General features: G+C 58.7%; 1 protein-coding gene across 5 annotated transcripts in view; it reads right to left on the bottom strand.

Moving 5' to 3' along the window:
* The window catches only part of ARHGEF2 (Rho/Rac guanine nucleotide exchange factor 2), a 132,048-nt gene that overhangs the window by 2,906 nt on the left and 101,787 nt on the right, over window positions 1-27,355 (bottom strand). For all 5 annotated transcript variants that reach the window (XM_037882859.2, XM_043535534.1, XM_043535535.1 and 2 more), the window contains 18 exons: window positions 18,374-18,441; window positions 17,474-17,537; window positions 13,036-13,165; window positions 12,594-12,703; window positions 11,964-12,110; window positions 10,377-10,627; window positions 9,347-9,472; window positions 8,739-8,856; window positions 7,696-7,953; window positions 7,266-7,342; window positions 6,012-6,181; window positions 5,143-5,210; window positions 4,732-4,923; window positions 3,971-4,066; window positions 2,905-2,966; window positions 2,388-2,429; window positions 1,954-2,004; window positions 779-1,210 (listed from right to left, as the gene is read on the bottom strand). In XM_037882859.2, coding sequence (XP_037738787.1) covers window positions 779-1,210; window positions 1,954-2,004; window positions 2,388-2,429; window positions 2,905-2,966; window positions 3,971-4,066; window positions 4,732-4,923; window positions 5,143-5,210; window positions 6,012-6,181; window positions 7,266-7,342; window positions 7,696-7,953; window positions 8,739-8,856; window positions 9,347-9,472; window positions 10,377-10,627; window positions 11,964-12,110; window positions 12,594-12,703; window positions 13,036-13,165; window positions 17,474-17,537; window positions 18,374-18,441 — 2,462 coding nt within the window. The remainder of the gene's footprint in view (window positions 1-778; window positions 1,211-1,953; window positions 2,005-2,387; window positions 2,430-2,904; window positions 2,967-3,970; window positions 4,067-4,731; window positions 4,924-5,142; window positions 5,211-6,011; window positions 6,182-7,265; window positions 7,343-7,695; window positions 7,954-8,738; window positions 8,857-9,346; window positions 9,473-10,376; window positions 10,628-11,963; window positions 12,111-12,593; window positions 12,704-13,035; window positions 13,166-17,473; window positions 17,538-18,373; window positions 18,442-27,355) is intronic.

Below are 27,355 nucleotides of genomic sequence, written 5' to 3'. Positions count from 1 at the left end.
AGCCAGGTTGAACCGGGGCAGGACAGCAGGGCCGCTCTAGGAACAGGAGGGCCAAGCACTCCACGGGTTTTGTGCCAAAAGACGGGAGGATCCTTGCGCCCCGGGCTCCCGAGGGGAGGGACCCTGCCAAGGATCTGGAGGGGGCGGTGCAGGGGGCGACCTTGCCCTGGGCCGGGGGCTAAGAAGCAGGTACAATGGGGTTGTGGGATTTATATAATTTTTTTTTTTTAAAAGGATGTGAGGTTTTTTTTTCCAGCCCCAAATCAAACTGCACCCAGGGCTTTTTACATCCTCCTCCCGCCCTCGCTGTCTGGGACACCGCACAGACTGACCGTGGGCGCCAGGAACCAGAGGTGCCCTGTGCTGGGGGCAGGTGCTGAGTCTCCAGCAGAGAGAAACCCCAGAGAAGGCTCCTGGCCGCCTCCCCCTTTCAGCATGGGGGCAGCACGGCTGGGAAGGGCGGCGTGTGAATTGCTTGGCTGGGGTCGAGAGCCCTGCGGACAGCAGGCCCCATTGGTTGATACAGCAGGGCGACCCCCCGCCCCAGCCCCGCCCTGCCAGGGACCAGCTTGCGCCACCCTTTTGCTGCCCCCGGAGCGGAGACCCACAAATGCCCCGCCGCTGGGTTACTCCCGACCCAGCGGGGAGTCGAACCGGTGACTGAGGGGCTCCCTGCCGCCGCGCCCCCGACCCCCCCAGCCCAGCTGCCAGGCCTCGAGCAGGGGGCTCGCAACGCTTCCCCGCACCCGCCGCCGCCGTGCATTGTGGGTAACCCTACCTGGGGCGGGGTGAAGCTGAGATACAGGGCGTCCCCCGCGGGCAGGCTCCGCCTCCGAGGCTCCCCCCGCTTCCGGACCCACACCGCCTCGGCAGCGCCCCCTTCCGGCCGCAGCGCGGCCACCTGCGTGCGGGCCTCCTCCGCCTGGCGCTCCAGCTGGGCCCGCTCCCGCTCGCTCTCCCGCAGCCGCGCCTCCAGCGCCCCGGCCTCCTGCGCCTTCTCCTGGCACAGCTGGTGACAACGGCTCAGCTCCTCCTGGAGCAGGGCATGCTGCCTCTGCAGCAGCGCCAGCTCCGTGGCCTGCTTCTCCGGGGCCCGGGCCGCCTCCCCCGGCGCCCCCTTGCGGGAGTTGGCGCGAGGCGGCTTCTCCTGCCGGCCGCCCCCGTCGTAGAGGTGCAGCTCCAGGGCGGTGTCCTGCTGCACCACGGCAGCCTGGGGAGGGGAGAGGGCGTCACTGGGGCTGCCGCGGCCCCACGCTCAGCCGGACCTACAGGCCCCAGGGAGGGCAGGGGCGACCCCTAGGCTGGGATCCCGGCTCCGGCAACTCCCTGGCCACCTCCTGCTATGAGCGCTGGTCTCTCGCGCGCATTCTGTACCTGTGGCAGCTCTGTACTCTGCCCCCCCAGGGACAGCTGCGCCCCTGTCCCCAGGCCCTGTGCCTCGCCCTTCGGCCCCCTTCACCGGGGCTCTGGGCCTCCTCCCCGCTGGGGACGTCTCCTACCCCATCCCGTGCCCAGCTCTGCACCCCTCGGCCCTGGAACGCCTCCCTGTTTGCACTGAGCTCCACGCACCACCCCTCCCCCTGCAGCGATTCTCCCCGCTCCTACCGCCATCCCTGGCACCTGGTTCTCAGAGCCCTCTCCCCAGGACTCCCCCTCCCATCTCATGCCCTGCCCCAGGGGTCCCCCTACCCTCTTCCCTCCATGCTACAGCAGCTCTATGCTCTATGACCCTCTATGCTTTATGACTCCCTCTGCCCTAATGACAAACCTAGGCAGCAACAGGGGAACCCCACCCCCACCCGTAGGGACATGCCTCAGCTCCCCACTAGGACGGATCCCACTGCACCCACCAAAGGGAACCAAAACCTTGCTTTACAGCTGGTGGGGAGCACAGCTCGAAGTTCCCCCAGCCAGCGGGCATATGGGATGGGAGGGAGGTTTGATGGTACAGACCTGCAGGCCGTGGAGGAGGGCGTAGAGTGCCACGAGCCGGTGAATCACTTCCTGGGAAGGAAGAGAGCAATAAATCCACATAAATAATAAATCAACAGCTCTTTCTAGCCGTAGATCTCAAAGGGCTTCAGAAAGGAGCTCAGTATCATTATCCCCATTTTACAGATGGGGAAACTGAAGCACAGGGAGGGCAAATGACTGGCCCAGCAGGCCAGTGGCAGAGTTGGGAACAGAACCCAGGGCTCCCAGCCCAGGGCTCTAGCCACTAGGACACTCTGCCTCCTCATAAATCCCCACACTCAGCACAGCTGTTTGGAAAACACACACCGAGTTACAGGGTGCAGGGGGCAGAGCCAGGACTCCCCATTCCTATTAACCCCTTCCCTCCAGCTGTATAAAACCCACCCCCACCCAGAGGCCGCCAGCCCCCCTACCTCATGGGGTACCTTCTGCTGCAGCTGGTTACCATTCCCGTCCTACAGAGAGAGAAGGCAGAGATTAGCCGTGTGAAGCCCCCCACAGCCAGCCAGTACCCCTAAAGTAAATGTGTGTGTTACAGGCCCCCCTCTGTGCTGATCTACAGGGGAGACGCATCTGTTACAGCCCAAGCCAGGGGGGACTGGCTCCATAGCTCAAGCCATAGTAGCTCCTACCTTTAGGCCTGGAGGTTGACGGTTCAGTCCTCAGTGTGGATGGAGACACTGACAGTAATGTGCCGGCCAAGGGCTCTACAGACAGGCCTAAGTTGAGTATAACAGCCTCCCCGCCCCGTGCTTCCCAGGAGGGAGCGTGCCATCCCTGTTTTACAGATGGGGAAACCGAGGCACACCAGGGCTACGTGGCTCATGCAGCACCAGGAATGGAACCCGGCTTCCCCTCGCGCTAGCTGTCACCCCCCGCCGTGGTGGACCCACTGGGACTGGCGCCCTGCCGGGGCAGAAAGGGGCTTACCCGCTGTTCAGAGTCAGCTCTGCAGAACTCCAGGGAGCCGTTGAGGCTGCTGGTCTCGCTGTCTGCGGAGAGAAGAGTGAGCGGATGAGACCGGCCGTGCTAGCCCCTTCTTGGGCCGAAATCCACCTGCTTGTCACCGATGCAGGAGGTGCTGAGCGGCCCGGCCCTTGCTACATCTAATTTTAGTGGATTGTGCTAGGTAGCACCCCCATAGGGGTCAAGAGACCATTGTGATCAGCCAATCTGACCTCCTGCATACTCGAGAACCTCACCCAGGGACGGCTGCATCTGGCCGGGCTGGAGAGGCCCTTTCAGGAAGAGACCCCCGGTTTTGATGTAAAGACTGAGGCCTGGTCTACTGCAGGTTTCGCTGGCCGAGCGGTCGGTCCCAGGTGCGATCCCCAACCCAGAGTGCAACCAGCAACAGACCCATGTGTAGACACAGTTACACCAGTACAAAAAGCCTGTTTGCCGACAGTTTGGGGAAAATGGTGTATGCCTTTTGCGGGACCCCCACTAGGAGAATTGGCCAGTGGAGCTCTCCAGCACAGCTATACTGACAAGCCTTTCTAGTGTAGCCATGGCCCCAGGGGTGGAGAATCGCCCACATCCCTAGGCATGGTGTTCCAGTGGTTAACGACCCACACTTAAGAATCTGCACTTCATTCCTAGCTAGGTCTCCCTTCAGCTCCCACCCATCGGCTCTCATTCGGCCGCTGGGTTAGACACCCTTCCTCCATCACAAATCTCCTCCGCCCTGGAGGTGGTCCTGGGATAGGAACCCCATCGCCCTCCATCTATTTCGCTTCCCCCAAAGAGCAGGGGCAGCTCCTGAGGCATCTCACTGCAAGGCAGGTTTTTCCAGCCCGTGAATCATTCCCGTCCTTCGCTCTAGAGGCCTCTCCTATCTTGCAAGATACACACAGTAGAAAAGGAGCTGGCACAAGTACAAAACACTGATCAGCTCCAGGGTCTACATGGGCAGCATCCGGCCCTGCGGCGAGATTGCGCCCGCAGTGCCCCCGACAGGGCGGGGAGAAATCGGAAGAGAGGCCTCAGCTCGTACTCGGGGTGTCGGAGCCGGAGCCGCCGTCGGGATCAGCAGGGTGGTTCTGGTCTCGGTCCCTCACGGCTCCCACGAAGAGATCCTTCAAACACTCCACTGGGGGAGAAACGCATGGTGAAGTAGGGCTGGCAAGACACTGATATTCCCTATCCTTCGGTACCGTGAATCCTCCTGCAGCCCTGGGGTCTGCTAGCAATGGGGCTGGGGAGAGGATGGGCACTAAACCGGGACTCAGGACACATGGGTTCAATTCCCAGCTCTGTCACTGACTCCCTGCGTGACCTTGGGCATGTCACTGCCCTGCTCTGTGCCTCCGTTTCCCCATCCGTAAAATGGGGAATTAGTACAAATGCCTTTTTCCCCACCCTGTGTGATACAGCAGGGCGACCTCCCACCCTGTGTCTGTCTGGTCTATGCAGACTGCAAGTTTTGGCCGATCACTCCCTGTTAGCACCGGCTGTTCTACCCCTGACAAAAGATGAACCCTGGGAAGGGGAAATCTTCCTGCTTTGGGCCTTAAAACTCATCCTAATTAGAGGTTTGGAGGAGACCCATTGCAGGCAGATTATCCCACAACTGTCCACTAGAGGGAGTCCTTGCCCCTTGCTCTGAAGCAGCTGGTGCTATCAATGTGTGAGACCAGATACCAGGCTAGATGGGCCCGGGGTCTGATCTGCTATGGCAGGAGATCTGGCAGGCTGGCCCTGCAGGAGGGAGGGCACTGAGAGTGGGGGGGTGTTTAGTCCCGTGGCATCGGGTACCTTCGCGGATGGCTTCATGGAGCAGCTTCTCTCCGCGGGGCCCGTCCAATGACTCGGCCCGGAAGAGGCTGCGGGGGGTCGGGCAGGCTGGGGGGTCCTCGCATCCGCTCTGCAGGCTGAGCATTTCCGCGAACAGCCCCACCTTCTCCTCCAGCAGCTCAGTGATCTCCCGGTCCCGCTGCGCCATCTGGTCTGGGGAGATGAGAAGGGAGGGGGATGAATGACGGGGGCTGGCAGGGCAGCCTGGGCCGGGGTGGGGGTGGGAGGGTCGGTTATTTCTGGGCCAGAGCACACTGGCGGTGACTGCTGGGGTGGCATGGCGTGGGGTGGGACACAAGGGCCAGTGACTGCCGGGGACACACCGGGCGGTGAGGAGGGGGCAGTCACTGTGTGGGCAGGGCGACCCCCTACCTTTCAGCTTGCGCAGGGAGGCCTCGCTCTCGGTCTCGATCAGGGGGAAATCCTGGCGACTGGGGCACCTAGAGCAGATCAGCCATGTCAGGGGCTGGAGCCACAGGCTAGAAATCCCCAGCCCCCCTCCCTCGGCACCCTCTGACTGCAGATCCCAAAGCACCACCCAGACGCTAAGGGCTTGAGCTCCACCCGCGCCCCGGGGGGGGGGGTCACGATCACTCTCCCCCCTGGTCCGCCAGGGACCGCGGCTCCCTTCGTGCCCGGTCCAGCTCGCAGCACTCTCCCTGAGAGCGAGGAATGAGAGCCGGCTTAGTCTGCCCAGCCAGACGCTCCACAGATCCACCCCAGCGGTGCCCCCTCCATAGCACCCAGTGCATGGGGATGGCTGCCCCCCGCCCGCCACCTTTCCCCACGGGCACCCCCTTCCCGCTGATGCCATCTTCACCCCTCCACTGGCTGCTCATGTTGGTCACCCCCATGCCACCCAGTAGCAGTCTGATAGCTTATCCACTCCTCCCTCCCAACCCCCCAGAGGTCCCAGGGCTGCAGGCACCTCCCCACCCCATACCTTTGACACCTCCCTGCCCCACCCGCACTGGAGACAGGGAGCGCTCGCTGCTCACCCCCTTCCCCAGCGCAGGGAGACTCCCCCGGAACACAAGCCCCACCCGGGGCATCCCCACTTGGGCCAACAGCGGAACCAGAATCTGGAGCTTTTAGTGCTAAAAGCCCCAGCCTCTGACGCTTGAGCTGGAGAAGCGGCTCCCTTTGCCGGCAGCTATAGTAAAGCTTTTATCCTGCCCGTGCCGGACCGGAGGCAGACGGAGTCCCTCCCTCTCCCTCTCCCGCAGGGCGGGGGCACTCACAGGCGGACGGTTTGCTGGATGATCTTCATCCAGGTGTTGCGGTCGTCGCGGGAGGCGGCGTGGACCTCGTACATCTCCGGCGGGGTGGCGCTGATCAGGAACATGCCCTTCTCCTGGTTGGCGATGTCCCGGACGATCAGGTTCTGCAGGGAGATCACCGCCGGCTTGTCCTGCAGGAGGGGGCGTGGCAGCCCATTAGGGGGGATGAAGGGGAATGGGGGGAACCCAGGGGTTCAGGAAGAGAGAAGCTGTGAGGACTGGCAGAGTCATTATCTCTACTGTTCCCCCGTCTGTCTGTCTGTCCATCTCCACCGGCTGTCTCTTGTCATACTTAGTGTCCACAGAGTGCCTGGCCCAACGGGGGGCCCAGTCCAGGATTGGGGCTCCCAGACACTACCGTAACACCAGATCCGTCCGAGGGGCAACACGCATGGGCAGGCTCACCTGTGCCAGCGCGGCTAAGACGACCCAGGAGCCAGGGCAATGCGAGCAGGTGCCCAGGGTCCCGGGCCAGCCCACGCGGTCACAGCGGCACAGCTGATCTTCACCAGGCTAAGGCGGGTAAAGCTCGGGCAGGTCTGTCTACCTGGACTGCAGGGCAGACAGAGCTGTGGGTAACTAAGCCGGACACAGCAGATCCACCGGAGCAACACGGTTATTGGTTCAGGCTCCGGATGGGACTCCAGACAGTGACTGGTCCCAGCTCTGCTGCTGACCCACTGGGAACAGTCAATGTGCCTCAGTTTCTCCTCCCAGCCTTTGCCTTTTCCATGTAGATCTGAGGCAGGGACTGACTCTCGCTGGGTCTGTGCAGCGCTCAGTGCAATGGGCCCCTCTCCACGGCCATATAAACAACAGCGATAGCCACAAAAGAGTGACACAGAGAGCAAGGGAGCAGACGCAGAGACCACCGGGCACAGGAGGGCTACGAGCCAGGCAGGTAACAATGCTTCGCTCACACAGCGCCTGCCACTGGAGATGCTCCCAGTGCCAAAGAATTCACCCTCCCAACGGCCCCTGGGAGGGAGTGGGTCAGGATCACACCGGGTTTGTTTACAGCTGGGAGGCAGGGAGCTCAGGCAAGGGGCTCTCCTGCTGCAAGATGGGACCCAGGAGTCCTGACACCTAGCTGTGTGCCCTGAGCCCCAGCTAAGCCACCCCTTTTGCCAGGAGGCCCGGCTGTTTCGGAGCGGCCCTGTGGCAGAGGAGGAGAAGCCCGCAGAGACAGGCGCGCTCGGACCAGCAGCGGCTCACCAGGGTGGGGAAGGTGAATTTCTGGTCCTTCTCCTGGAGGAAGATGAGGACGTCGGTCATCAGCAGCACCAGGACATCTGCGAGCAAGAGGAAGGACACAAGGGCATCAAGGCGAGGGGCCTGCGGGCGATGGGAACTTGCGACCAGCCGCTGCAGCCCGGCAGATTCACTCAGCATCAGCCAGGCCGCCGCGGGAGGAGGGATGGAGCCTCTGCCGGCAGCAGAAGGAACCAGGAGCTGGGGCTGAGGGAGCTGGGCAGGGACACCCCGGGGAGCGGCCACACCTGGGAAGAGGCGGAGGCTGGTGCCCGTCATGGCTTCAGGCTGGGCTTCGGGGGAGTGGGGAAATTCAAGCCCATGTGGATGTGCCCGGGGGTTGGGGGACGGAGCCTGTGCCGGGTTCCCCCCGGGACTCCCCCCTCGCCCGCACCTTTGAAGCGCCCGGCCGCCGTCTTCCACAGCAGGCATCCGTCGTGCACCAGCTTGCGCCGCCACAGCTCCTCTTTGCAGAAGGAGCCGCTGTGGCCCTCCCAGGCCAGCTGGGCCTTGGACCGCCCGTCCACGCGCCCGTAGATCTCCTGCAGCCGCGCGTTCTTCTCGGACTCGTGCACCTCCTGGTCGATGGCCGAGATCAGGTCCTTGACCAGCGTCAGGGCCGTGCCCAGGTCCTGCTGATCCGCCTCGTTCCCTGGGGAAGGGAGGGGACAGCGCCAGGAGTCAGGGCGGCTCCTTCCCCAAGAGCTGAGCCGGGCAGGGCACGACACTCCCCACGCCCCTAGCTCTGCCCATGTCCCTCGATCCCGACCTGCAGCCCCCTTCTATGACCGCCCTGGGTTCCCCATGCCCCCAGCTCTGCCCATGTCCCGCGATCCCGACCTGCAGCCCCCTTCTATGCCCGCCCTGGGTTCCCCACGCCCCCAGCTCTGCCCATGTCCCTCGATCCCGACCTGCAGCCCCCTACTATGCCCGCCCTGGGTTCCCCACGCCCCCAGCTCTGCCCGTGTCCCTCGATCCTGACCTGCAGCCCCCTTCTATGCCCGCCCTGGGTTCCCCACGCCCCCAGCTCTGCCCGTGTCCCTCGATCCCGACCTGCAGCCCCCTTCTATGCCCGCCCTGGGTTCCCCATGCCCCCAGCTCTGCCCGTGTCCCTCGATCCCGACCTGCAGCCCCCTTCTATGCCCGCCCTGGGTTCCCCATGCCCCCAGCTCTGCCCGTGTCCCTCGATCCCGACCTGCAGCTCCCTTCTATGCCCGCCCTGGGTTCCCCATGCCCCCAGCTCTGCCCATGTCCCTCGATCCCGACCTGCAGCCCCCTTCTATGCCCGCCCTGGCTTCCCCACGCCCCCAGCTCTGCCCACGTCCCTCGATCCCGACCTGCAGCCCCCTACTATGCCCGCCCTGGGTTCCCCATGCCCCCAGCTCTGCCCTTGCCCCTGAATCCCCCCCCAGCCCCTCCTCTCAGGAGCCCCTTCACCTTTGGAGTTCTGCAGGATGCGGTCAATGAGGACAGGGTACTTGGTGATCCTCTGGGTGACCAGCAGAATGCACTCCTGCACCCCGTGCCGGCGCAGCACCGAGGAGCGGGTCAGCCTCTGTTGGGAGGGGAGATGGGGACAAGGATCAGACGTCAGGTCAGCGCCCGGCCCATGGGCTTCCCGGCCTTGAGTCACCGCTCAGTCAGTGGCACGCTGCCCTACAGGCAGGATAAGCTCTGTGACCCCTCTATACAGATGGGTAAACTGAGGCTCAGAGAGGGGAAGGGACTTGGCCATGGTCAGCAGCAGAGCTGAGAACTGCAGCCAGATCTCCTGACCCCTCCCAGCGCCCGCTCCAGTCAGTGGCTCTCCCCAGGACAGAGTCACGCCAGCCTCCCCTCTGCCGTGCCCCAGGAGCCTGGCTCACCAAGGTGGGACCAACCCACAGGAACAAGACCGAATTCCTGCACTCCCCTGTGGCACCAGGGTTGATAGGAGAGCTGGACCCCGTTGAGCCTCAAGTGCCCCCCAATTGCATGGGACAGCTTCACCAGACCCCAACCTATACCCCGCTGCAGCTCCGGATGGAGGCTGGGAAGGGACTCACCCGTATGAACTGCTGGAACCTTTTGTCCCGGGCAAACAGCTCCTTGTAGAGCTTCACAGCCTTGTTGTGCCGGCTGCAAAACTCCGTGTAGGCCTTCTTCATCTGCTCGGCGCTGGGGCCGGAGAACTGCGGGGAGGAGACAGACTGTCAGGCACCGCCACCAAGTGCTGCTGCAAAGAGCCGTGAGAACCAGCACATGCAGGGCCCGCTTCCCCCTCCCCCACCGCCGAACTGCGGCCACCTCTGGGGGGCAGGAGATCCGGCCGCTGCTTGCACAGTGCAATGACGCCAACAGCTGGGACTGTGCACTGATCTCCCCCCCCACTCTGGCAAAGAGAACTGCCGGGGGGGTGGGGGGCCCGCTAGGGAGGCAGAATGTTAACACCCTGGCTTGTGCCGTGAGCGCGTTATCGCAGCCCAGCGCCCCCTGCTGGGTCCCTGCCCTGGGCCTGGCGGCACAGCGCCCCCTAGCACCACACTGGGCCATCGGGGTCAGCGCTGAGTGCGAAGGGAGACCATCCGCCCATACCCAGCACAGCATCCTGCTCCCTGCAACGCAGCGCCCCCCGGCACCACCCTGGGGAAGCGCAGTCAGCGCTGACCGGTATAGACAGTGCCCCCCCGGCCGAAGCCCACACATTCCCTGCAGCACGGCGCCCCCTAGTGGCTACAGCACAGCGGCCACCCCACTGACTCAGAGGGCAGAGCGCCCCCTGCTGAGCTCCCCACCCTGCTCGCTGTAGCACAGCGCCCCCTAGTGCCATGCTGGGGCATTGCAGTCAGCACTGACAGAGGGCAGAGCGCCCCCTGCTGAGCTCCCCACCCTGCTCGCCGTAGCACAGCGCCCCCTAGTGCCATGCTGGGGCATTGCAGTCAGCACTGACTCAGAGGGGAGAGCGCCCCCTGCTGAGGGCCCCCCCTCGCTCCAGTGTCCCTGGGTCTCCCATCCGGCCTTTGCCCAGCCTACAGCTCCCAGCTGGCAGGGGGGAGGGGGGGGTGTCCAGGCAGCGCGAGCCCCACCCCCTCCCACCTGCTGGATCAAGATGTCCCCCAGGCGGTGGATGACGAAGTTCTTGCTGCTGTTGGTGGCCAGCGACTCCTTGCGCCGCTCCAGCAGCTGCACGAGGAAGCGGTCGTGGATCTCGCTCAGCTCGTCCACGCAGGGGAACATGCTCTGCACCAGGGCCGGGTCCATCTGCAGGTCCTCCAGCATCCCCTTGCGGAACATGTTGATCATGATCTTCAGGGTGCGGACGTGATGCATCTCGGTCTGGATCAGCTCTGGGGAGAGGCGCGAGATGGGGAGATGAGAGGCAGAGCCAGGAACCCCAAGGCAGCCCCCCAGGGGCAGGGGCAGGTGCCCCAAGGCCGTGTTCAGAGAATCATAGACTTTAAGGTCAGAAGGGACCATTATGATCGTCTAGTCTGACCTCCTGCACAGCGCAGGCCACCGAATCTCACCCACCCACTCCTGTAACAAACCCCTGACCTATGTCTGAGCTACTGAAGTCCTCAACTCGTGGTTTAAAAAACTTTGAGGTGCAGAGAATCCTCCAGCAAGTGACCCATGCCCCACGCTGCAGAGGAAGGCGAAACACCCTCAGGGCCTCTGCCAATCTGCCCTGGAGGAAAATTCCTTCCCGACCCCAAATATGGCAATTGGCTAAACCTTGCGCATGTGGGCAAGGCTCACCAGCCAGACACCCAGGAAAGAATTCTCTGTAGTAACTCAGATCCCACCCTAACTAGTGTCCCATCACAGGCCATTGGGCATATCTACCGCTAATAGTTGAAGATCAATTAATTGTCAAAATTAGGCTATCCCATCATACCATCCCTTCCATAAACTTATCAAGCTTAATCTTAAAGCCAAATAGGTCTTTTGCCCCCACTGCTGTTCCAGAACTTCACTCCTCTGATGGTTAGAAACCTTCGTCTAATTTCAAGTCTAAACTTCCTGATGGCCAGTTTATATCCATTTGTTCTTGTGTCCACACTGGTACTGAGCTTAAATAATTCCTCTCCCTCCGTGGTATGTTACATGCCCACAGAGGACCAGACTCCAATCCAGCCCCCAGCTGGGCAGCCTGCCTCCTTAGCTCCAGCCCCGGACACTGGGGCACTCAGCCCTGCGGCTCCCTGGTTCTGGCGCTGGGACGCCCCAGTGAATCAGCTGCTCTGTAACGACCCACGGGGCTGGATCCATCCTCGCCCGGCCCTGTAGCCGAGCCCAAGGTGGGGATAAAATCACCATCGTCCCGGCTTGGCTTGGCCTCGCGCCCACGTCGCGAGCAAACGGGAATCAGGCCTCTGCATTGTGAGCTCCTGGGGGCAGGGATGGGGGCTTTATCCCCTGAGGGCCACTCACCTTCAAAGCACCGGGGGGGTGGGGGGTGGATAGAACCCAGGAGTCCTGGCCTGCGCACAGCCATCTGCTCAGCCCCTCCCCGAGCAGGGGTGGAGTAATAAAGGGTCCCCGGCCCACGCCCTGACCCACCGGGGCTGCCCAGCCTGGGAATGGGGAGGAGCCCCGCGCTCTGGGGACGGGAACGGGCAGGGTGGGGTGCGGAGCCGCATCCCGGCGAGGCCCAGCAGCGCGCAGGGGGCCAGGGCTCACCGTAGATGACGTCCTGGCGCTTCATCACCTCCTTCTTGTGCTGTTGCAGGTAGTTGTTGTCGACCGCCAGGCTCCAGGAGTCGGCCGCAAAGTCCTTCTCGTCCGTCTCGAAGTTGCTCATCAGCTGGCTGTAGATGACCGTGGCCCCTGGGGCGGGGGAGAATGGCCAGTCAGGGGGAGCCTGGCCCGAGGGGTGAAGTTCCCCCACCCCACCCGGGGGGGGCCATGTGTGCACAGAACAGGAGAGCAGGGGGCAGGGCAATGCTCCCACCCAGCACCGGGCTCTGCCCTGCTCTGGCCAGCACTTCGGGGTGTCGTTTCAGAACTGGGGTCCCGCAGACAGAATCACATGCTATGTTCTATTATACCCTGAGAAGGCGGGGGGGTGGAGAGGAAGTGGAGCGTACGGGCCTATGAGAAGTCCAGAGGGCAATTGCCCCCTTTGCCCCATAGCCAATGACCTTCCCGCCCGCCCCATTGCATAGCCCAGAACCCACTGCCCCTGCAGTGCTAAGGCCCGCCACCTCAGGTCTCCCACCGACGGTGAGGCTCTGGTCACTACCCCACCCGATAACGTCACCCAGATGAGCCCCCACTAGAGACCGAGGGAGCCTGGCAGAGCGCTCGCACCTTCGTCAATCAGCGACTCCACCGACAGCGTCCGGTTGCGTATGTTCAGGGAGTCGGTGGACTGGGACAGGATGCGCCGGAGCCCCAGGGGCGACTCGTCGTTGAAGTTCCTGGAGGGAGATGGGGGGAGAATCCCGGGTCAGAGAAAGCCCCCCAGATGGGAAACAAAAACACGGCAGCTCCTGGCCACGCGCTGCGCCAGCCGTCACCACACAGTCAATTTCCCACAGCTGGGAACCCAGGCGCCGGGAGGAGACAGTCAGATGGGGGAGCCAGTGGCAAAGCTGGGAATGAAACCCAGGAGTCCGACCTCCCAGTGCCCTTGCTCTGATCACTAGACCCCGCTCCCGGCTCACAGCTGAGAAAAGAACCCAGGAGCCTTGATTCCTGGTCCCGTGCTCCAACCACCCGACCCCGCTCCCCCTCTTGCCCCAGCACTTACCCTGCGATGTTGGTGGTGGAGACGCTTTTGGAGAGGGACAGGGTGGGCCGCCCCCGGCGGGAGCCCAGCAGGGTCTGGCGGAAGCTCTCGGAGGGGTAGATGGCCGAGTTGGGACGCTCCCTTGTGGTCGCTGCAAAGAGAGGGTGCAAACGGGCGCCGTGAGCTGGGGCACCGGGGAAGGGTGGGTCCCATTGGTGAGCACAGCCCGGCACGGCCTGACCATTTGCCGATGAACAGCATGGGCCACGCCAAGGCGTCAAGAACCAGATCACAGCACGTGGGTCCCCACTGTGCAGGACCCGGCCAATGCATCCACCGCAGTAAATACTTGGGGGCAGCATCCATGCTAAGGACCCAACCCTGTCCAGTGCAGCCCATGGTTCCCCGAAGCTGTTTCAGTAGCCATGCCCAGCAGGCGCGCTCTCCCCTGTTCCGGGAAAGGGAGTGGGGACTAGTGGTTGGAGCAGGTGGCTGGGAGAGAGAGGGGAAAACCAGAAAGAGAGAATATTTGGGGTCCCAGCTTGGCACACGCTCAAGGCCTCTGCTTTGCCCTCGCTGTCCACGGTGCTTATCTGGCCCCCATCACCACAGGGCCTGAGCATTTGTCCTGTCCCAGGATCCCCACTGCACCGCTGGGGGACTGAAGTGCAGAGAGTTAGGCCCTTGATTTTTAAAGGTAACTCCCATGGGAGTTAGGCACCTAAGTACACTCAGAAATCTGGCCCTCAGCAACTAGCCTAAGCGCAGAGTCTCCAGCAGAGCAGGGAATTGAACCCCAGGCTAACAAGTCCCAGGTTAGTCTCTAAACACCAAGCCACCTTCTCTCGTCTTCACTGCCTGTTCCTGGCATGGGCAGGCAGCTCGGCCTAAGGCCTAAGGCCTTCGTCTGCAGCCAGATTAAAAGAGCAGCCGAGCAGCAGCCATTAGCTCACATTCCATCTAAATTACATTAAAACAATGTAAGATCCCCCATCCTAATGGCCCCCACTATCATCAGATAAAGAAACATCTCTTAAGATGGCTAAAGAAAACTTAGTTGGACAGCATCCTGTCTGTCAAGGAATCACTTATCAACAGCTGTGGCTGTGAAATCCTCATTTCTTTACAGTTTTGTCATTATGGTCCCCACTTCTCTATTCGCAAAAAGAAAAGGAGGACTTGTGGCACCTTAGAGACTAACCAATTTATTTGAGCATAAGCTTTCGTGAGCTACAGCTCACTTCATCGGATGCATTAGCTCACGAAAGCTTATGCTCAAATAAATTGGTTAGTCTCTAAGCTGCCACAAGTCCTCCTTTTCTTTTTGTGAATACAGACTAACACAGCTGCTCCTCTGAAACCTGTCACTTCCCTATTGTTTATCTGTATGGCCTCTGTCTGGTTCTTTCATTGTTTCTGACTGTTACATAATTAATTTTGCCAGGTGTAAATTAATTAAGGTGGTGGGGTAGGATTGGTTCAAGAATTTTGTTACACTATGTTAGGATTGGTTAGTAAAATTTTAGTATAACGATTGGTAAAGAAGGACTCGAATTTCACTATATGAATTGGGGTCCAAAAGGAAGGTCTTTGGGTCCCAAGTCCAGGACACAGCCCCAAGATCAGAGCTGCCAGACCTCAACACTCTGCCAAGGACACCGTGCAGAAACTGGAGTTCCCTAGTAGATGACCTGATCCTGACTGGCCATCAAGAAAAGTTCATCTGTCTTATTGGGAGTGGTGAGCACTGGGTGTGTAGCACGTGCGGTCTGGTTTTGGGGATTGTTAAGAAATAGAGGTTATGTAGGATATTACTGGGTAAGGCTCTTTCACTGGTAAAAGACTCGTAAACCCACAAAGGATTAAGTCCGGAGTCCACAGGGAAAGGGTGTTTGCCCGGAGCCCACCGGGGAGTAGAGTCCTCGGGGCGTGTGGGAAAGTCTGGCCCCAGTGAAGTCAGTAGGAATGGTGCTACCAATTCCATCCGGGCCAGGATTTCACCCTCTGCGTGTGGTGCTGAGGGGCCAGCACCCCAGCTGGCGTGGGCGGGTTTAACTGCCTGGCGAGCAGCTCCATCGGCACAGAGTGGGGAGGGATAGCTCAGTGGTTTGAGCATTGGCCTGCTAAACCCAGGGTTGCGAGTTTAGTCCTTGAGGGGGCCATTTGGGATCTGGGACAAAAATTAGGGATTGGTCCTGCTTTGAGCAGGGGGTTGGACTAGATGACCTCCTGAGGTCCCTTCCAACCCCGATATTCTATGATCCTTCCTCGGGACGGTTAAGGTCTGATGGAGTCGAGAGCCAGCTCCGAGCGCTGCAGACCCCGGGAACTTCACAGCCCCCCCGGAGAAACGACCTGGTGGCATTTTCCAGAGCTGCCTGCAGGTGAGGCTGGATGTAATCGCAGCAGATCATTCAAGAGGGAGTCTACATCCTAGGCGGGATGGAAAACCTCTCTCCTGGGGAGAAAGCCATCTCCACTGCCTCAGAGTGCAGGACCCATGTCGAGCCAGGAGGGGGCAGTGTAGCCCCATCACCGGAGAGCACCTGGGATTTGTTAGCAGCTCCATGCAGCCCTTGGAGAGGGGGTGCCATGGGACCAGCCCCACAGGGGGCAGACACCCTGCAGGGCTCAAGGGGTGTCAATCAGGGAGGTACAAGCCCCGTGGCTGATGGGCAGACACATGCATGCAGCATCCTTCCCCATTTCAGCTCTCCCCCTCTCCCCAGGGTATTCAGTGGAGACCCCTCCCTTTCCCCAGGAGAGCTGAGCCCTGGGCTGGGACCCCCAGCTGGCGCTCTTGCAGCCGGCCCAAGGGGAGGCGCCAAAGAGCACCGAGGCCAGGAGGCGTCGAACCCCGCTAGACCAGCCCTGAGGCTTGGGTAGGGGGCAATTCAGTCCGGCATCTTCTGCCGCGGCTCATCCCTGTGTGAACTGCCCTTCTCTGGGAGACGGGCCCAGAGGCAGAAACAGCCCCTGATGCTGCTGCGTCAGAATTTCCCTCTCCTAGATCTCAGGGCCACAAGCGACCATCTGGCGCGACCTCCTGCAGAGCTCAGGCCAGGGGTGCCACCCAGGACCGCGCCCAGTTGGAAAACCGAACCCCTTTTCATTCCCCTTGTGCCTGGAACGAGGCAGGCTGACCGCAAGCCCCTGATGCACCTTCTCTAACCCATTCGCTTTTCGACGTCTTTTAGATCCTGCCCTCTCCACCCGGGGGAAATGATCCCAGCCTCCTGCCAGGTTCTTGTCACTTCTCCCGCAGCCCCTCTAACTCTGGTGTGCTCCCTTTGTGATGGGGCGATCGGTGCTGCGGGGGGCTCGGGGGTGGGGGGAGCCCACTGATTTATATAAAAGCATTCGGCTCTTTTCAATATTACTCCCCATCCTTATGCAGCCGAACGCTGTGTGCGTGTCACGGGCACCTCAGCTCAGCAAACGGGGCAGGAAAGCCACGCTGGGTCAGTTTGCCGTGTCCTGAAGGGCTGATGCTCAACATGGGGCTTCAACACCGCCCTGGTCACGAGATAATGGCGTGGTTATCGCCTCCCGCTGCTCAGATTCTGATCAATAGCAGCCGTGGCAGCTTCCTCTCCGGATGGCCCAGAGCACTTTGCGAACTACACACAGCGCTGCTGGAATGCGGCCACCTCTGGGGTGGGCAGCTGCCAACTGGAACGCAGCACGCTGCGGTGGGATGTCTGGAGTCAAGGGGACTAAGGCAAGCTCTGCCACTAGGCCACAGGACCTTTCGTGGCCACCTTTGGACCCCTCCTGGCAGACGCACATGGAGTAACGTGCATGGAACAATTTATTTCCCTGGGGCAGACACAGGTCTGGGATGGCCCAACTGGGATCCGAACAAGGGGGTGTGGGAAGTCCAGGGATTTCCAACCTGAGGATTGGAAGCCTAGGCTGCCCCTCCCCATCCTGCTGCTTCGAGATGGAGAGTTAAAGGGACAGGAACTCCACATGGAGCGCTCACGTAAGGGGGGGACAGAGAAACACGGCCAGCTTTGGCACTGCAGCCCCCCCAACCCCCCGGGGCTATCGTGAGCCATTGACTCAGCCCTCTTCAGCACCATCGCTGGGAGTAGAACCCAGGAGTCCTGATTCCCAGTCCCCTGCTCTAACCACTTGTCCCCCCTTCCTCTCCCAGAGCTGAGAACAGAACCTCCAGGTCCTGTCTCAGAGCCCCTTGTTCTGACCCACAAAACCTCACATTCCTTCCCAGGGCCAGGAATAGAACCCAGGAGTCCCGACTCCCATCTACCTGCTCTAACCCCTGGCCCCCACACCGTCCCAGCCCCCCTTGCTCTAACCAATAGACCTCGCTCACTGCCCACTAATCCAATTCCTTTAATAGAAGCAAATCGCTCCCGGCCCTCACCAGCCACCCCAGCACTTGGCCCCCTCGAGGGGCTCTTCCTTCCCGGCTCAGGATTTCTGGCCCACTTACTCTTGTTCCGCAGGGACACACTCTGCAGCGCCGAGTTGTTCTTCAGCAGGGCGGCTTTCTGTTGCTGGGGGCAGAGGGAGAAAGGGGGATGAGCCAGGTTATCGCACCAAGGTTTTGGTGACAGAACGGGTGTGTGCGTGCACACACGCACTCTTCCCCGCCCCCCAGCTAACTTAATGTTGCATTCACAATGCTATAGAGTCCCTCGGGGCCAATGTTTAAAGGTATTTAGGCGCCTCTGTCCCATTGATTTCACAGTGGGCGCAGTGGGGTGAGCATGTGGGGCACGCTTCCCCCACAGAGCGCCCCCTGCCTACGAGCTGCCGTCCTGCCCTCCAGAGGGGAAAGCATAGCTCAGCCCTTTCAGTCCGTGGCTTCCCAGCTGATTTGGACAATCAGCCAGCTCCTTGCACGAAAGGGAACCACCAAGGCAGACTGGAGCTGGCGATCTGGTGGTGAACAGCTCCCTAAGAACATAAGAACGGCCCTCCTGGGTCAGACCGAAGGTGCATCTAGCCCAGTGTCCTGTCTTCTGACAGTGGCCAGTGCCAGGTGCCCCAGAGGGAATGAACAGAACAGGTAATCCATCCTGTGTCGCTCATTCTCAGCTTCTAGCAAACAGAGGCTAGGGACACCATTCCCGCCCATCCTGGCTAATAGCCATAGGTGGACCTGTCCTCCATGAACTTATCTAGTTCTTTTTTGAACCCTGTTATGGTCTTGGCCTTCAGAACATCCTCTGGCAAGGAGTTCCACAGTTGACTGCGCGTTGTGTGAAGAAATACTTCCTTTTGTTTGTTTTAAACCTGCTGCCTATTCATTTCATTTACTCACGCAGTGCTCAAGAGAGGTGATGGGGGACCCCCCTCCCCCCAGGTCCCAGCCCCTCGGGCTGCTCACCTTCTGCTTGACCTTGGTGCAGTTGGGCAGGGTGTCCTTGCAGCGGTTGTGAATGGTGACATTGCAGGCTGGAAGAGAAGGAGAGGCGAGTTTAGATCGGACACCAAAGTAATAGCACTGCCCCATTCCTAGCCCACTTTAAGGACCTCATGAAAACCCCCTGAGATAAGGGTTGAGCTGGCATTATGGCCTAGTGGTTAGAGCAGGATTCCTAGGTCCTACTCCTAGCCTGGAGTGCTGTCTAGGAGGCGTAGAACACAATTCTGGGAGTCAGGACTCCTAGGTTCTCTTGCTGGCTCTGGGAGGGAGCTTTGCCTAGTGGTCAGATCAGGGGCAGGGAGCCAGGAATTTTGTTTTCTATTCCCAGCTTTGCCCTAATTCACTGTGGGGTGCTAGGCAAGTTGCTTAACCCTCCTGGGCCCCCAACTAGTAAAATAGGGATAACAATATATCCAGGGCTCTAAAGCACGTGGATAGCCACAAGTGAAAGGTGCCGGTGCAAAGTTTGTTATGGTTATATACTTTGTCCACCACTGAAATGCAGCCACCTCTGGGGTGAGATGCAGCAGCTGTAACCACACAGAGAAACACAGGGCAACGCCGCTTCAGGGCTAGGGCTGAAGAAAAATCACGTTCAGCTGAAAGTGCGGGGAGACAGAACGTAGGGAATAGAAGTGGAATTTAGCCAGCATCTGAGGGGTTAAAGCTCTTCTTAGTTATATAATGGGACCTGATCCCAGGACTCCATTGTGCTAGGTGCTGTATGTACACAGACAGTCCCTGCCCTGAAGAGCTCAGGGTCTAAACAGAGGATGGGAGGGGAAACTGAGGCACCGAGCACGGAGGAGACTTGCCCAAGGTCAGGGCCAATGCTGGGAATTGAACCTCGACCTCCTGAATCTCCACCCAGTACCATAACCACAAGGCTTTCGCTCTAGGGCAGGGAGTGCAGAGGGATCTTTAACGACCCACCCTCACTCAGGACCTCAGCGTCAGAGCTCATCAGGAGGGTGCCGCGTTATTCTGTAACCTCCCCTCGGAAAGGCCGAGCCAGGCCTGTGCTGCTCTGCCCTGCCGAGCGTCGACACCCGGCGGTTTCCCACCATGACCCCGTATCGTCCACCCTCCCCTGCTGCGGATCAGATCCGCCCAGCGACATCACCGCACCCTGGCCATTTGGCTGCTGCCACAGCCTGTTCCCACCTCCTGCCTGGCGCTACCCAGGCACTGAGCGCCTGGTGGGCAGGGGTGTCTCAGGATGGAGGCCACGGTGGGGAAGACGAGGGTTCAGGCTCCGGCTGGAAGCTCCCCACCCTGTGAGTGGACGAGTAGAGCTGGCAAGGCCTGGTGTGTTGCAGACCCCGAGCCTTCGCGCTGAGCAACGATTTCCTCTGGCCCCAGACAGAAGGAGCTTCTCATCTCTGGACACACCGGAGACTCTCCACCATAAAGGTGCCCATCCCTGCGGTATCTGGGCATGCTCTACGTAGGCTCCCATTTAGACTTTAGCAACCCAGTCAGGCCTGAATTATACCCTCCAGGAGCTGCAAACCCTGTCGTCCCTGCTGCGGCTGGAGAGCACTGTTCCCAAGAGGGGCACGTTGCCAGCTGGGGCAGGAGACTCGGTACGCCTCCTGGAAAGCCTCTGCCAGCTGCTTATGGATCCTCATGTGCAACTGACCCTCCCCCCGAACAAGGGAGGGTGAAGGGTGTCACCACCATCTGCACTCCCCCCCTCCCCCTGGTGGAGGGGGGCACTCCCCTTGGAATGCTTGGCACCGGGGTGGCACTGGCTGCAATCTGCAGTTTGCCATGCCAGGGCTTGGGGCTAGGCGAGTGACACCTGGTTTGGAGAGGCCCCCGTCCCCCGCTGCCAAGCAACAAGCCTCGGGCGGCCTCCCCACCCCTGCAGGGTCTGGGCACCAGATGGTGAGCGACGCGCAGGGATTCAGCGCTCGCGCCAGATGGGTCCCCCTTGCCATGCCACTTGCCGAAGACGCAGACGATGGAGGCGCCGGGTGCTTTACAAGCCTTCGTGGCCAGTGCCCCGGCTCAGATTGCCTGCAAGGTCTGTGCAGGGACTAGCGTCTGTGTAGTGGGGAGGGGCTAGCAGAACCCTGGGGAGAGACTCACCCACCAACGAGCAAACCTAGCCCCCTTAACCCAGGCCACAGACCTCTCTTATCCCCCGGAAAGTTCGCTGCCTTCAACGGGTATGAGTCTGGCCTCCGGTGTGTCTTGTAAAATAAGAGGCAAGTAAGGACCTCTCAGGGGGTGTGGCAGACCGGGAGCCAGGACTCCTGGGTTCTCTGCCCAGTGCCATTGCTGGGCAAGTCACTTCTCCCTCCCTGTGCCCTCTGTGAAATGGGGACAAGAAGGTTGAGCTTGGATTAGTTAGGGGATAAGATTTACCCCAGAGCAGGAGGTTGGCATAAGCTCTCATGCTCCATGCTTTACTTGCCGGGTGTCTTAGGTAATACAACTGATGCACTGGGGTGAAACTGACCCCAGTGTTTATCAAGCACTTTCAAGGCCCTTGTATGGCTGAGGGCAAATATCAAAACCACCTCTAAGTCCTTATTGAACAACAGAGGGAGAATTTCTATAAGCAGTTACCCCCTTGCACTAGCCAGTGAGTGTCTGTACACTGAGCGATTGGGATCTGAAAGGTGCAAGAGAAAAAAGATGGGTGTCCTTCGATACTTTGCCAGTGACAAGCTGCCATCTCTAGGGTGAGATGCCGCAGGGCAGAGTCACACCACGCAACACCCCAGCAGGGCTCTTCCGGACCAAGAACGTGTTCAACTGAAACGGCAGGGAGAATTTAGGGGGATGGGATGTTGCGGCATCACCAACCCCAAGCATTCAAAAATCATGAGTCAGGACCCCCCAAAAATGAGATTTTTGTAAAAGAAAAAACAACCAACCAATCAAATGTTGGCTTCTTTCAATTGGTCTTCTGGTTTCCGAACCTTTTGGATTCACATTTTCAAACTTTTCTCTGCAACCACAAGCGCTAGAAATTATTTATATTTGAAATCAAAGTCGAGATTCACATGACTCCAGCAGCTGGGGCTTTAAGCCAAAACACCCAGTACCATGAGAACTGGCAACAGCAGGAAAGAGACTTCAAATACAAACGTTTCCCCTGGGTTTCCAAGTTCAGTTGGATTGGCAGAATTCCCAGCCAGTTCTCCAGGGATTAGCTGTTGAACAGAATTCCTAGAACAAGTTAAATTCTCTCCACTTTGCCCTGCCTGTGATTTTTCGCTAAATGGATGGTAAATTATCGAGCCAATGATGCAATCCATGTCTCAAACGTTCAGCTGTCCTCAGGAGCAGATGACAGAAACAGACCTCTGGAACCTAGCACCATGTCACTGAAAAAAAGCGGCGGGAGGGGAAATCTGACTGCTCTGGATTTCAAAAAAATAAACATTCTAGCTCTTTGCAGTGATTCAGTTTGAAGCAGACCCATCAAACTACTTTAGCCCAGGCTAAAGTTCCAACTCTGCTCATTACTTTCTGCCTCCATAAATTCCCCTTGTAGCTTCCAACATATATATTTTTTTAAAATGTCCTGTGCTAATCTGTCATGTTGTTGTGTGCTGTTAACACTTGCCACATTCCACACCAGAGGTGGCTGCATTTCAGTGGGAAAAACGTTCCCCCTGCAGGTGGCCTAAAGAGCTCTGGGATCCCTGGTGAGGAGTAATAGGTGACAAAAGCCCTGAACGGGACCTACTCTAAACCTTATAACAATCTGGCAGGAAGACCGTGAAACTGACATAGCTCCTAGTCATGCTAGTCCGAGACCAAAAGCCATGCTTGATAGCAGCCAGGGGGATTGGGGGCCCACCCAAACCCGTGAGCCAGCACTCTGTAAATGGAGAACTAACAGAGGGTCCTGCATGTGACTGGGTGAGATCACGGGCCAGCTGAGGCTATTGTGAAGTTCAAGCCACAGATCCATGGCCAAGCTGCTATAGTGTGCGTTGCTGGGCCTTTCCGCCCTCCAGAAATAACTACCATTGGTCAATGCGAACCCTGCTTTGCCACCACTCATCTGAGCTGCTCAAACACTTTACTCACAGGGAATTACGCCTTGATGCTGGGGCAGGGGCAGATAAGACACAAACACCAAGTCACTGGTCTACGGTCACACAGTGAGTCAGAGGCCAGTTCAGGAATAGACCCCAGATCTCCAGACTTCACGTCCCATGTTTTAAAAATCACAAAACCATCCTCCCCTTCTCATTACTGGATTGTTACGATTTGGTTGTCAGGTGGGAGGAAGATTGCGTCCTGGGCAGCTGCAGCCTTGAAGAGTCAGGTAACATTTCAAAAGAGGCAGATGGCAAATACAACCTAGCCTTTGATGTGAGGGGACCAGAGATTACAAACAAAAAAACTCCTAAAACTCACACCCCCCCCCTTATAAATACAGATCAGGGAAAAGACAATTTAAAAAGACAACCACAACCAGACACCCAAATTCTCCCAGAGCTGATGAGTCAGGACAACAAAGTGGTGGGGCGGGAAATAATTAGAAGCAGGATGTTAAATATCTTCTTAATGACAGAGCAGAGCGGAGATCTTTTGTTACTGGGGGAGAGTGAAGCCTTGTCCCAGCTCCTTCCCCTACCCACAGTCCTGGTTTAACTACACCAGTGTTTTAAGCAGTACAATCAATTAGTGTGGATGAGTTCAAGGGGCATACAGGTGTTGATAGGGATACAGCTATTCCCATAGGGGAAGAGGAATAAGCCGTACTGGGATAAGGCACCTTTGTACTGGTATAATTGCATGTAAACTGGTTGTACTGATTCTAAGAAATCAAATGGCTTCCATCTGCCCCTCAGTTGCTTAGAGCCGGAGACCATGCCGTGCTCAGGGGGTCTGAGTCTCATCGGCTCCGGCACGCAGGGCATTAAAGCAGGCGCACCTTGAATTTCTGCCCTCTGGAAAGGTCCCTGGCCACTGCCAAAGCTGTGCCCAAGGGGCCTTCAGGGCATCAACTCAGGCCCGGCGTGGGCTGCTGCGTATGCACCGCGTTCGCCATCGCACGGCACTGTTTACAGAGAGCACACCCTATATGCAGTAACAGCAACCTGCTGTTCTCAGAGGGACACCCACTGGTTACACACACACACACACACACACACACACACACACACACACACACACACACAGGCTTGATTTTAGGATATATTTTTCCTTTTGTGTATTGCACGCACACAGATTTTAAACACATTACCTGGTCAGGGTCAACTTTTGGGGCAGATGCGGGGGGGGAGCCAAGGGCTAACCCTCCATTAGCTGACACACATTACCATCACATCTTGCCTACACCAGGGTTTTAATCCACTCTAGTTAACCCTGCTTTCCTAATGTAGACCTGGCCAATGGGCACGTGAGCCAAGTTAAGGAACCCCATTCAAAGTTGGTTGAAAAGTCAGATTCAGAGAGAGGAGCCGTGCCAGTCAGTGGAAACAGGCCCCAATTATCCACAAGTTGTGTATCAAAACAAAGGCAAGGAGCCATTGTTTGCATCCATATTGTGGTAGCACCTAGGGGTTCCAGTCGTGGACCAGGACCCCGGGGTGCTAGGCGCTGTACAGACACAACAAAAAGCCCATGCCCTGTAGCGCTGAGAGTCCTTGGCATTGTACAGCCCCTAGCCCCACTGCTGTAATACAGATCCTAATCCAACCCTGCAGATTTAGACACAGATTTTTCCAAAAGGGGCATTCAAAACTCAATGGGGGCTGGGTGCCCAACTCCCTTAGGTCCTTTTGAAAAATCCCAACTTCCACTTAGGCAAGAAACCCCCCCTTCTCGATTCCAATGGGAGCATCCGTAAAGGCTGCAGGGTCCAATCTCCTATCGGAGCCAAGGGCCTAGGAGCGTTTGACTCCAGAACCTGTCCCCCAGTTGGGATCTGAATCACACTTTACAGAGCTTTGCCCAGCCCCATTTAAGGGCCAAACGCATCCAGTCGCAAATGTCCCAGGGAGCGACTGTCCCTGCTGCACCATAAACCCATTGTCGGGGAGACCGGGCAGCGATTGAGCACGTGCTCGGGCAGGGATAAAGCTGTTGTCACAGGGTGTTGCGGACGCAGGGGAACAAAAGCACCTTATTTAGCGCCCCGGAGCCTGAGGGTGCCGGTGCAGCTCCCCGGCTAAGCCTCAGCAGTGGGGGGCACCCACAAAGGGGACAATCCAGGGCACGGCCAAGGGGAGATACCCAGGAGCCCAAACAACAAAGCAGAAGATTGGAGAAGCTTCCTAACAGCAAAAATCGATTAGGCCCCCAAGAGCACTGACCAGCCCAGCGTAAGCGGTATCCACAGCAGGGTTTCTGTTAGGATAGAAGGGAAGGGTGGCCCGGTGCTGAGGACACCCGCCTTGGGAGTCATGGGTTTAATCCCCTGCCTCAGTTTCCCCAGCTGCTGCTGCATCACAGGAGGACTGTGAGGTGCTCGTGATGGGGGTCAGATAAGGACCTTTGATACATTTCCCCCCTGCACTAGCTTTGGGTTGGCTCCCTGTGGGTTTTCCATCAGGCCTCCATAGTCTGCATCACTTCCTGTTTTAGGACGTGGGAAATACCGATCACAAGAATCCAGAGAGTGCGCGTGGTGTGCGTGTCTCTCCTCTGGAATGCGCCATCTCCACCGAGCACAAACTGGCTGCTGCCTCCATCAGGCCCCTAGAAAGGGGCAGACACGCACGAGGGCATCATAAAGGGGGCAGAACTGGCTGCCTGAGAATCTCCACCCCTTTACCCAGGGTCTTCCCAGCCAGAATGCAACTGGTGTCAGGGCTCTGCCCCTGCCCTGCCCCCAGCGTCAGGGGTGTGGGAGGAGTGCACTGTGCTGTAGCTGTCCCTGCTCACCTGGGGGCAGAGCCTGAGTGACAACAGCCCTGGGGCTGCTCTAATTTACACCAGGGCTGGGCAGGGAACTGCACGGCCCCAATATACAGGCAGTGCAAAGAGGGCATCAAGTGGCCTTATGCCCCAAGCCCCAGCATGGGGTAACAGCCCCATGGCCCCACTCCTCCAGCTAGCTACGCCGGCCAGGCGCTGGATAAACTAACCCCAAGTGCAAGCAACACACACAGGCCAGCAGACGAGCACCCAGGCTCCTGTGCCAGCCAGGTCAGACGCTGCAGTCTGGTGACCGAGAGGAGGAAATGAAGTCATGCTCTGCATTTTTAAGAGGAAAAATATTGTTTTGGAGATTGGTGAGCCAGCTCTTGTGCAACTCAAAAGCGGCGGGGGGGGAAGAGGACAAAACAAGTGAGAAACTCAGCGTTTAGGTGTTCCCACTAGCTAGCCACAGTCCAGATCTATTCCTCACAGCCCATGGCTCTGAACACCACTCAGCCGCGCTCCTCTTTGAAGAGCGGCCGAGGTTCTGTCCTATTAAACGTGAGCAATAGGATCATTGCAGGCCGGCGGGGAGAGTCTGAGCCTAAAAACAGGTTTATCGCCGAGAAGCTGCCAGGGCCCTGTTGTGATTAACTGGCTGATGGGCTCGGGGCCCCGCTGTGCGCACAATCCCTGCCCTGAAGAGTTTACCGTTGGGAATAGGCCAAGGCAGCACCGGCAGAACTGAGGAACTGTGGCCTGGAGCGTTTAATGGATTTGCCCAGGGGAGGCTGTGCTTTAACCCGCAGGACTAGCCTCTCTCCCCGGCCTGCAGCTTCCGAGTTGACAGGTACCACCTCCGAAGGGCTCAGCGGTCTGGGCCTCGCAGGATCAAGCCCCAGGCTTTTATCATCGCCAATTTTCCCTTCCACCAGTTACCCCCCGTTTAACACTGAGCCACACGCATAAGGCAACAGCCACGCGCATAAGGCAACAGTTTTTCCACGTTTCTCTCCGCCTGCAACATACTAAGTTCATTCGCTCATGTTGCCCCCTGGTGGCTGGTCCACAGAGAGGATAAAGGACCTACTTCTACAGCCAGTTAAGGGAGCTCCTGCTTATCTGAAGCAGTAGAGGCCTGGCAGTTCGACTAGCCCCAACTTTCCAGCATGCCATCCAGGGCTGCATGCACAATAGAAAAACCTCCGTCAGCTCCCTTTGGCACAGGGGTGGGACCGGGCACATGGCTTTGCCAGTCAGTGGCCTTTCTGCAGGCTGGCTTTAGCAACAACTCGACGCTGCCCGGCCCTCTTGATTCTAGCTCAAATCCGTACAAAGTAGCCAAGAAGGGTAGGTAAAGGCTGGAGACGAAGCAGCTGCCTAGGAGAGACGTTACTTCAGCGAATGAGCGACTGGAGGAGCCAGAGCTGCTCCTTAGACCGATTTGGCAGCTGTTTCAGGAAATGAGCTCAGATCAGCTGTTGCAATGCTGTAATTAGAGCTCTGTACCAAGGACGTCTGGGCGTGGCCGGGGGGTGGGGGGGGAGACCTGCTCCAGGGTGTGCTGCCCCTCTGTAGCAAAGGGCACGTCTACACTGCAATTAGATATCCCTAGCTGGCCTGTGCTCGCTAACTTGGGCTCAGGTTTAGCGACTGTTTAACTGTAGTGAAGACATCAGCCCAAGGTCTGGGACCCTCCCACCTCGCAGGGTCCTAGAGCCCCAGCTCCAATCCTAGCGTCTACACCTCAATTAAACAGCCCCTTCGCTGAGCCAGCTGGCATGGGCCAGATGCGGGTTTTCAGCTGCACTGTAGACATGCCCAGTGATTGTTCTGCCTTGCAGTGAAGTTGCAACAAGCAGCTCCAAAAATTCCTCTGTGGGGAGTGTAGCATCCATTAGAATCTCTAGCCCTTAGACGACACCTTTAAGCAGCCCCTGGGCATCCTGTCACCACTCCCCTATGATTGCAGTCACCTCTGGGGAGGAGCACAGCAGCTGTTTCACAGCACACAGGGTCGACATGCCGCAGTTTAGCATGGGGGAGTGAAAAATGCTACCTACGATTTGAGAAGAAGAATGTAACGGGCTAGAGGACAGGAAAGCT

This window comes from Chelonia mydas, chromosome 24, assembly GCF_015237465.2.
Source record: "Chelonia mydas isolate rCheMyd1 chromosome 24, rCheMyd1.pri.v2, whole genome shotgun sequence".
In the NCBI taxonomy this organism is placed as follows: domain Eukaryota; kingdom Metazoa; phylum Chordata; order Testudines; family Cheloniidae; genus Chelonia; species Chelonia mydas.
The sequence above is the reverse complement of the archived record's forward strand: the minus strand, read 5'-3'. Positions and strand labels throughout refer to the sequence as shown.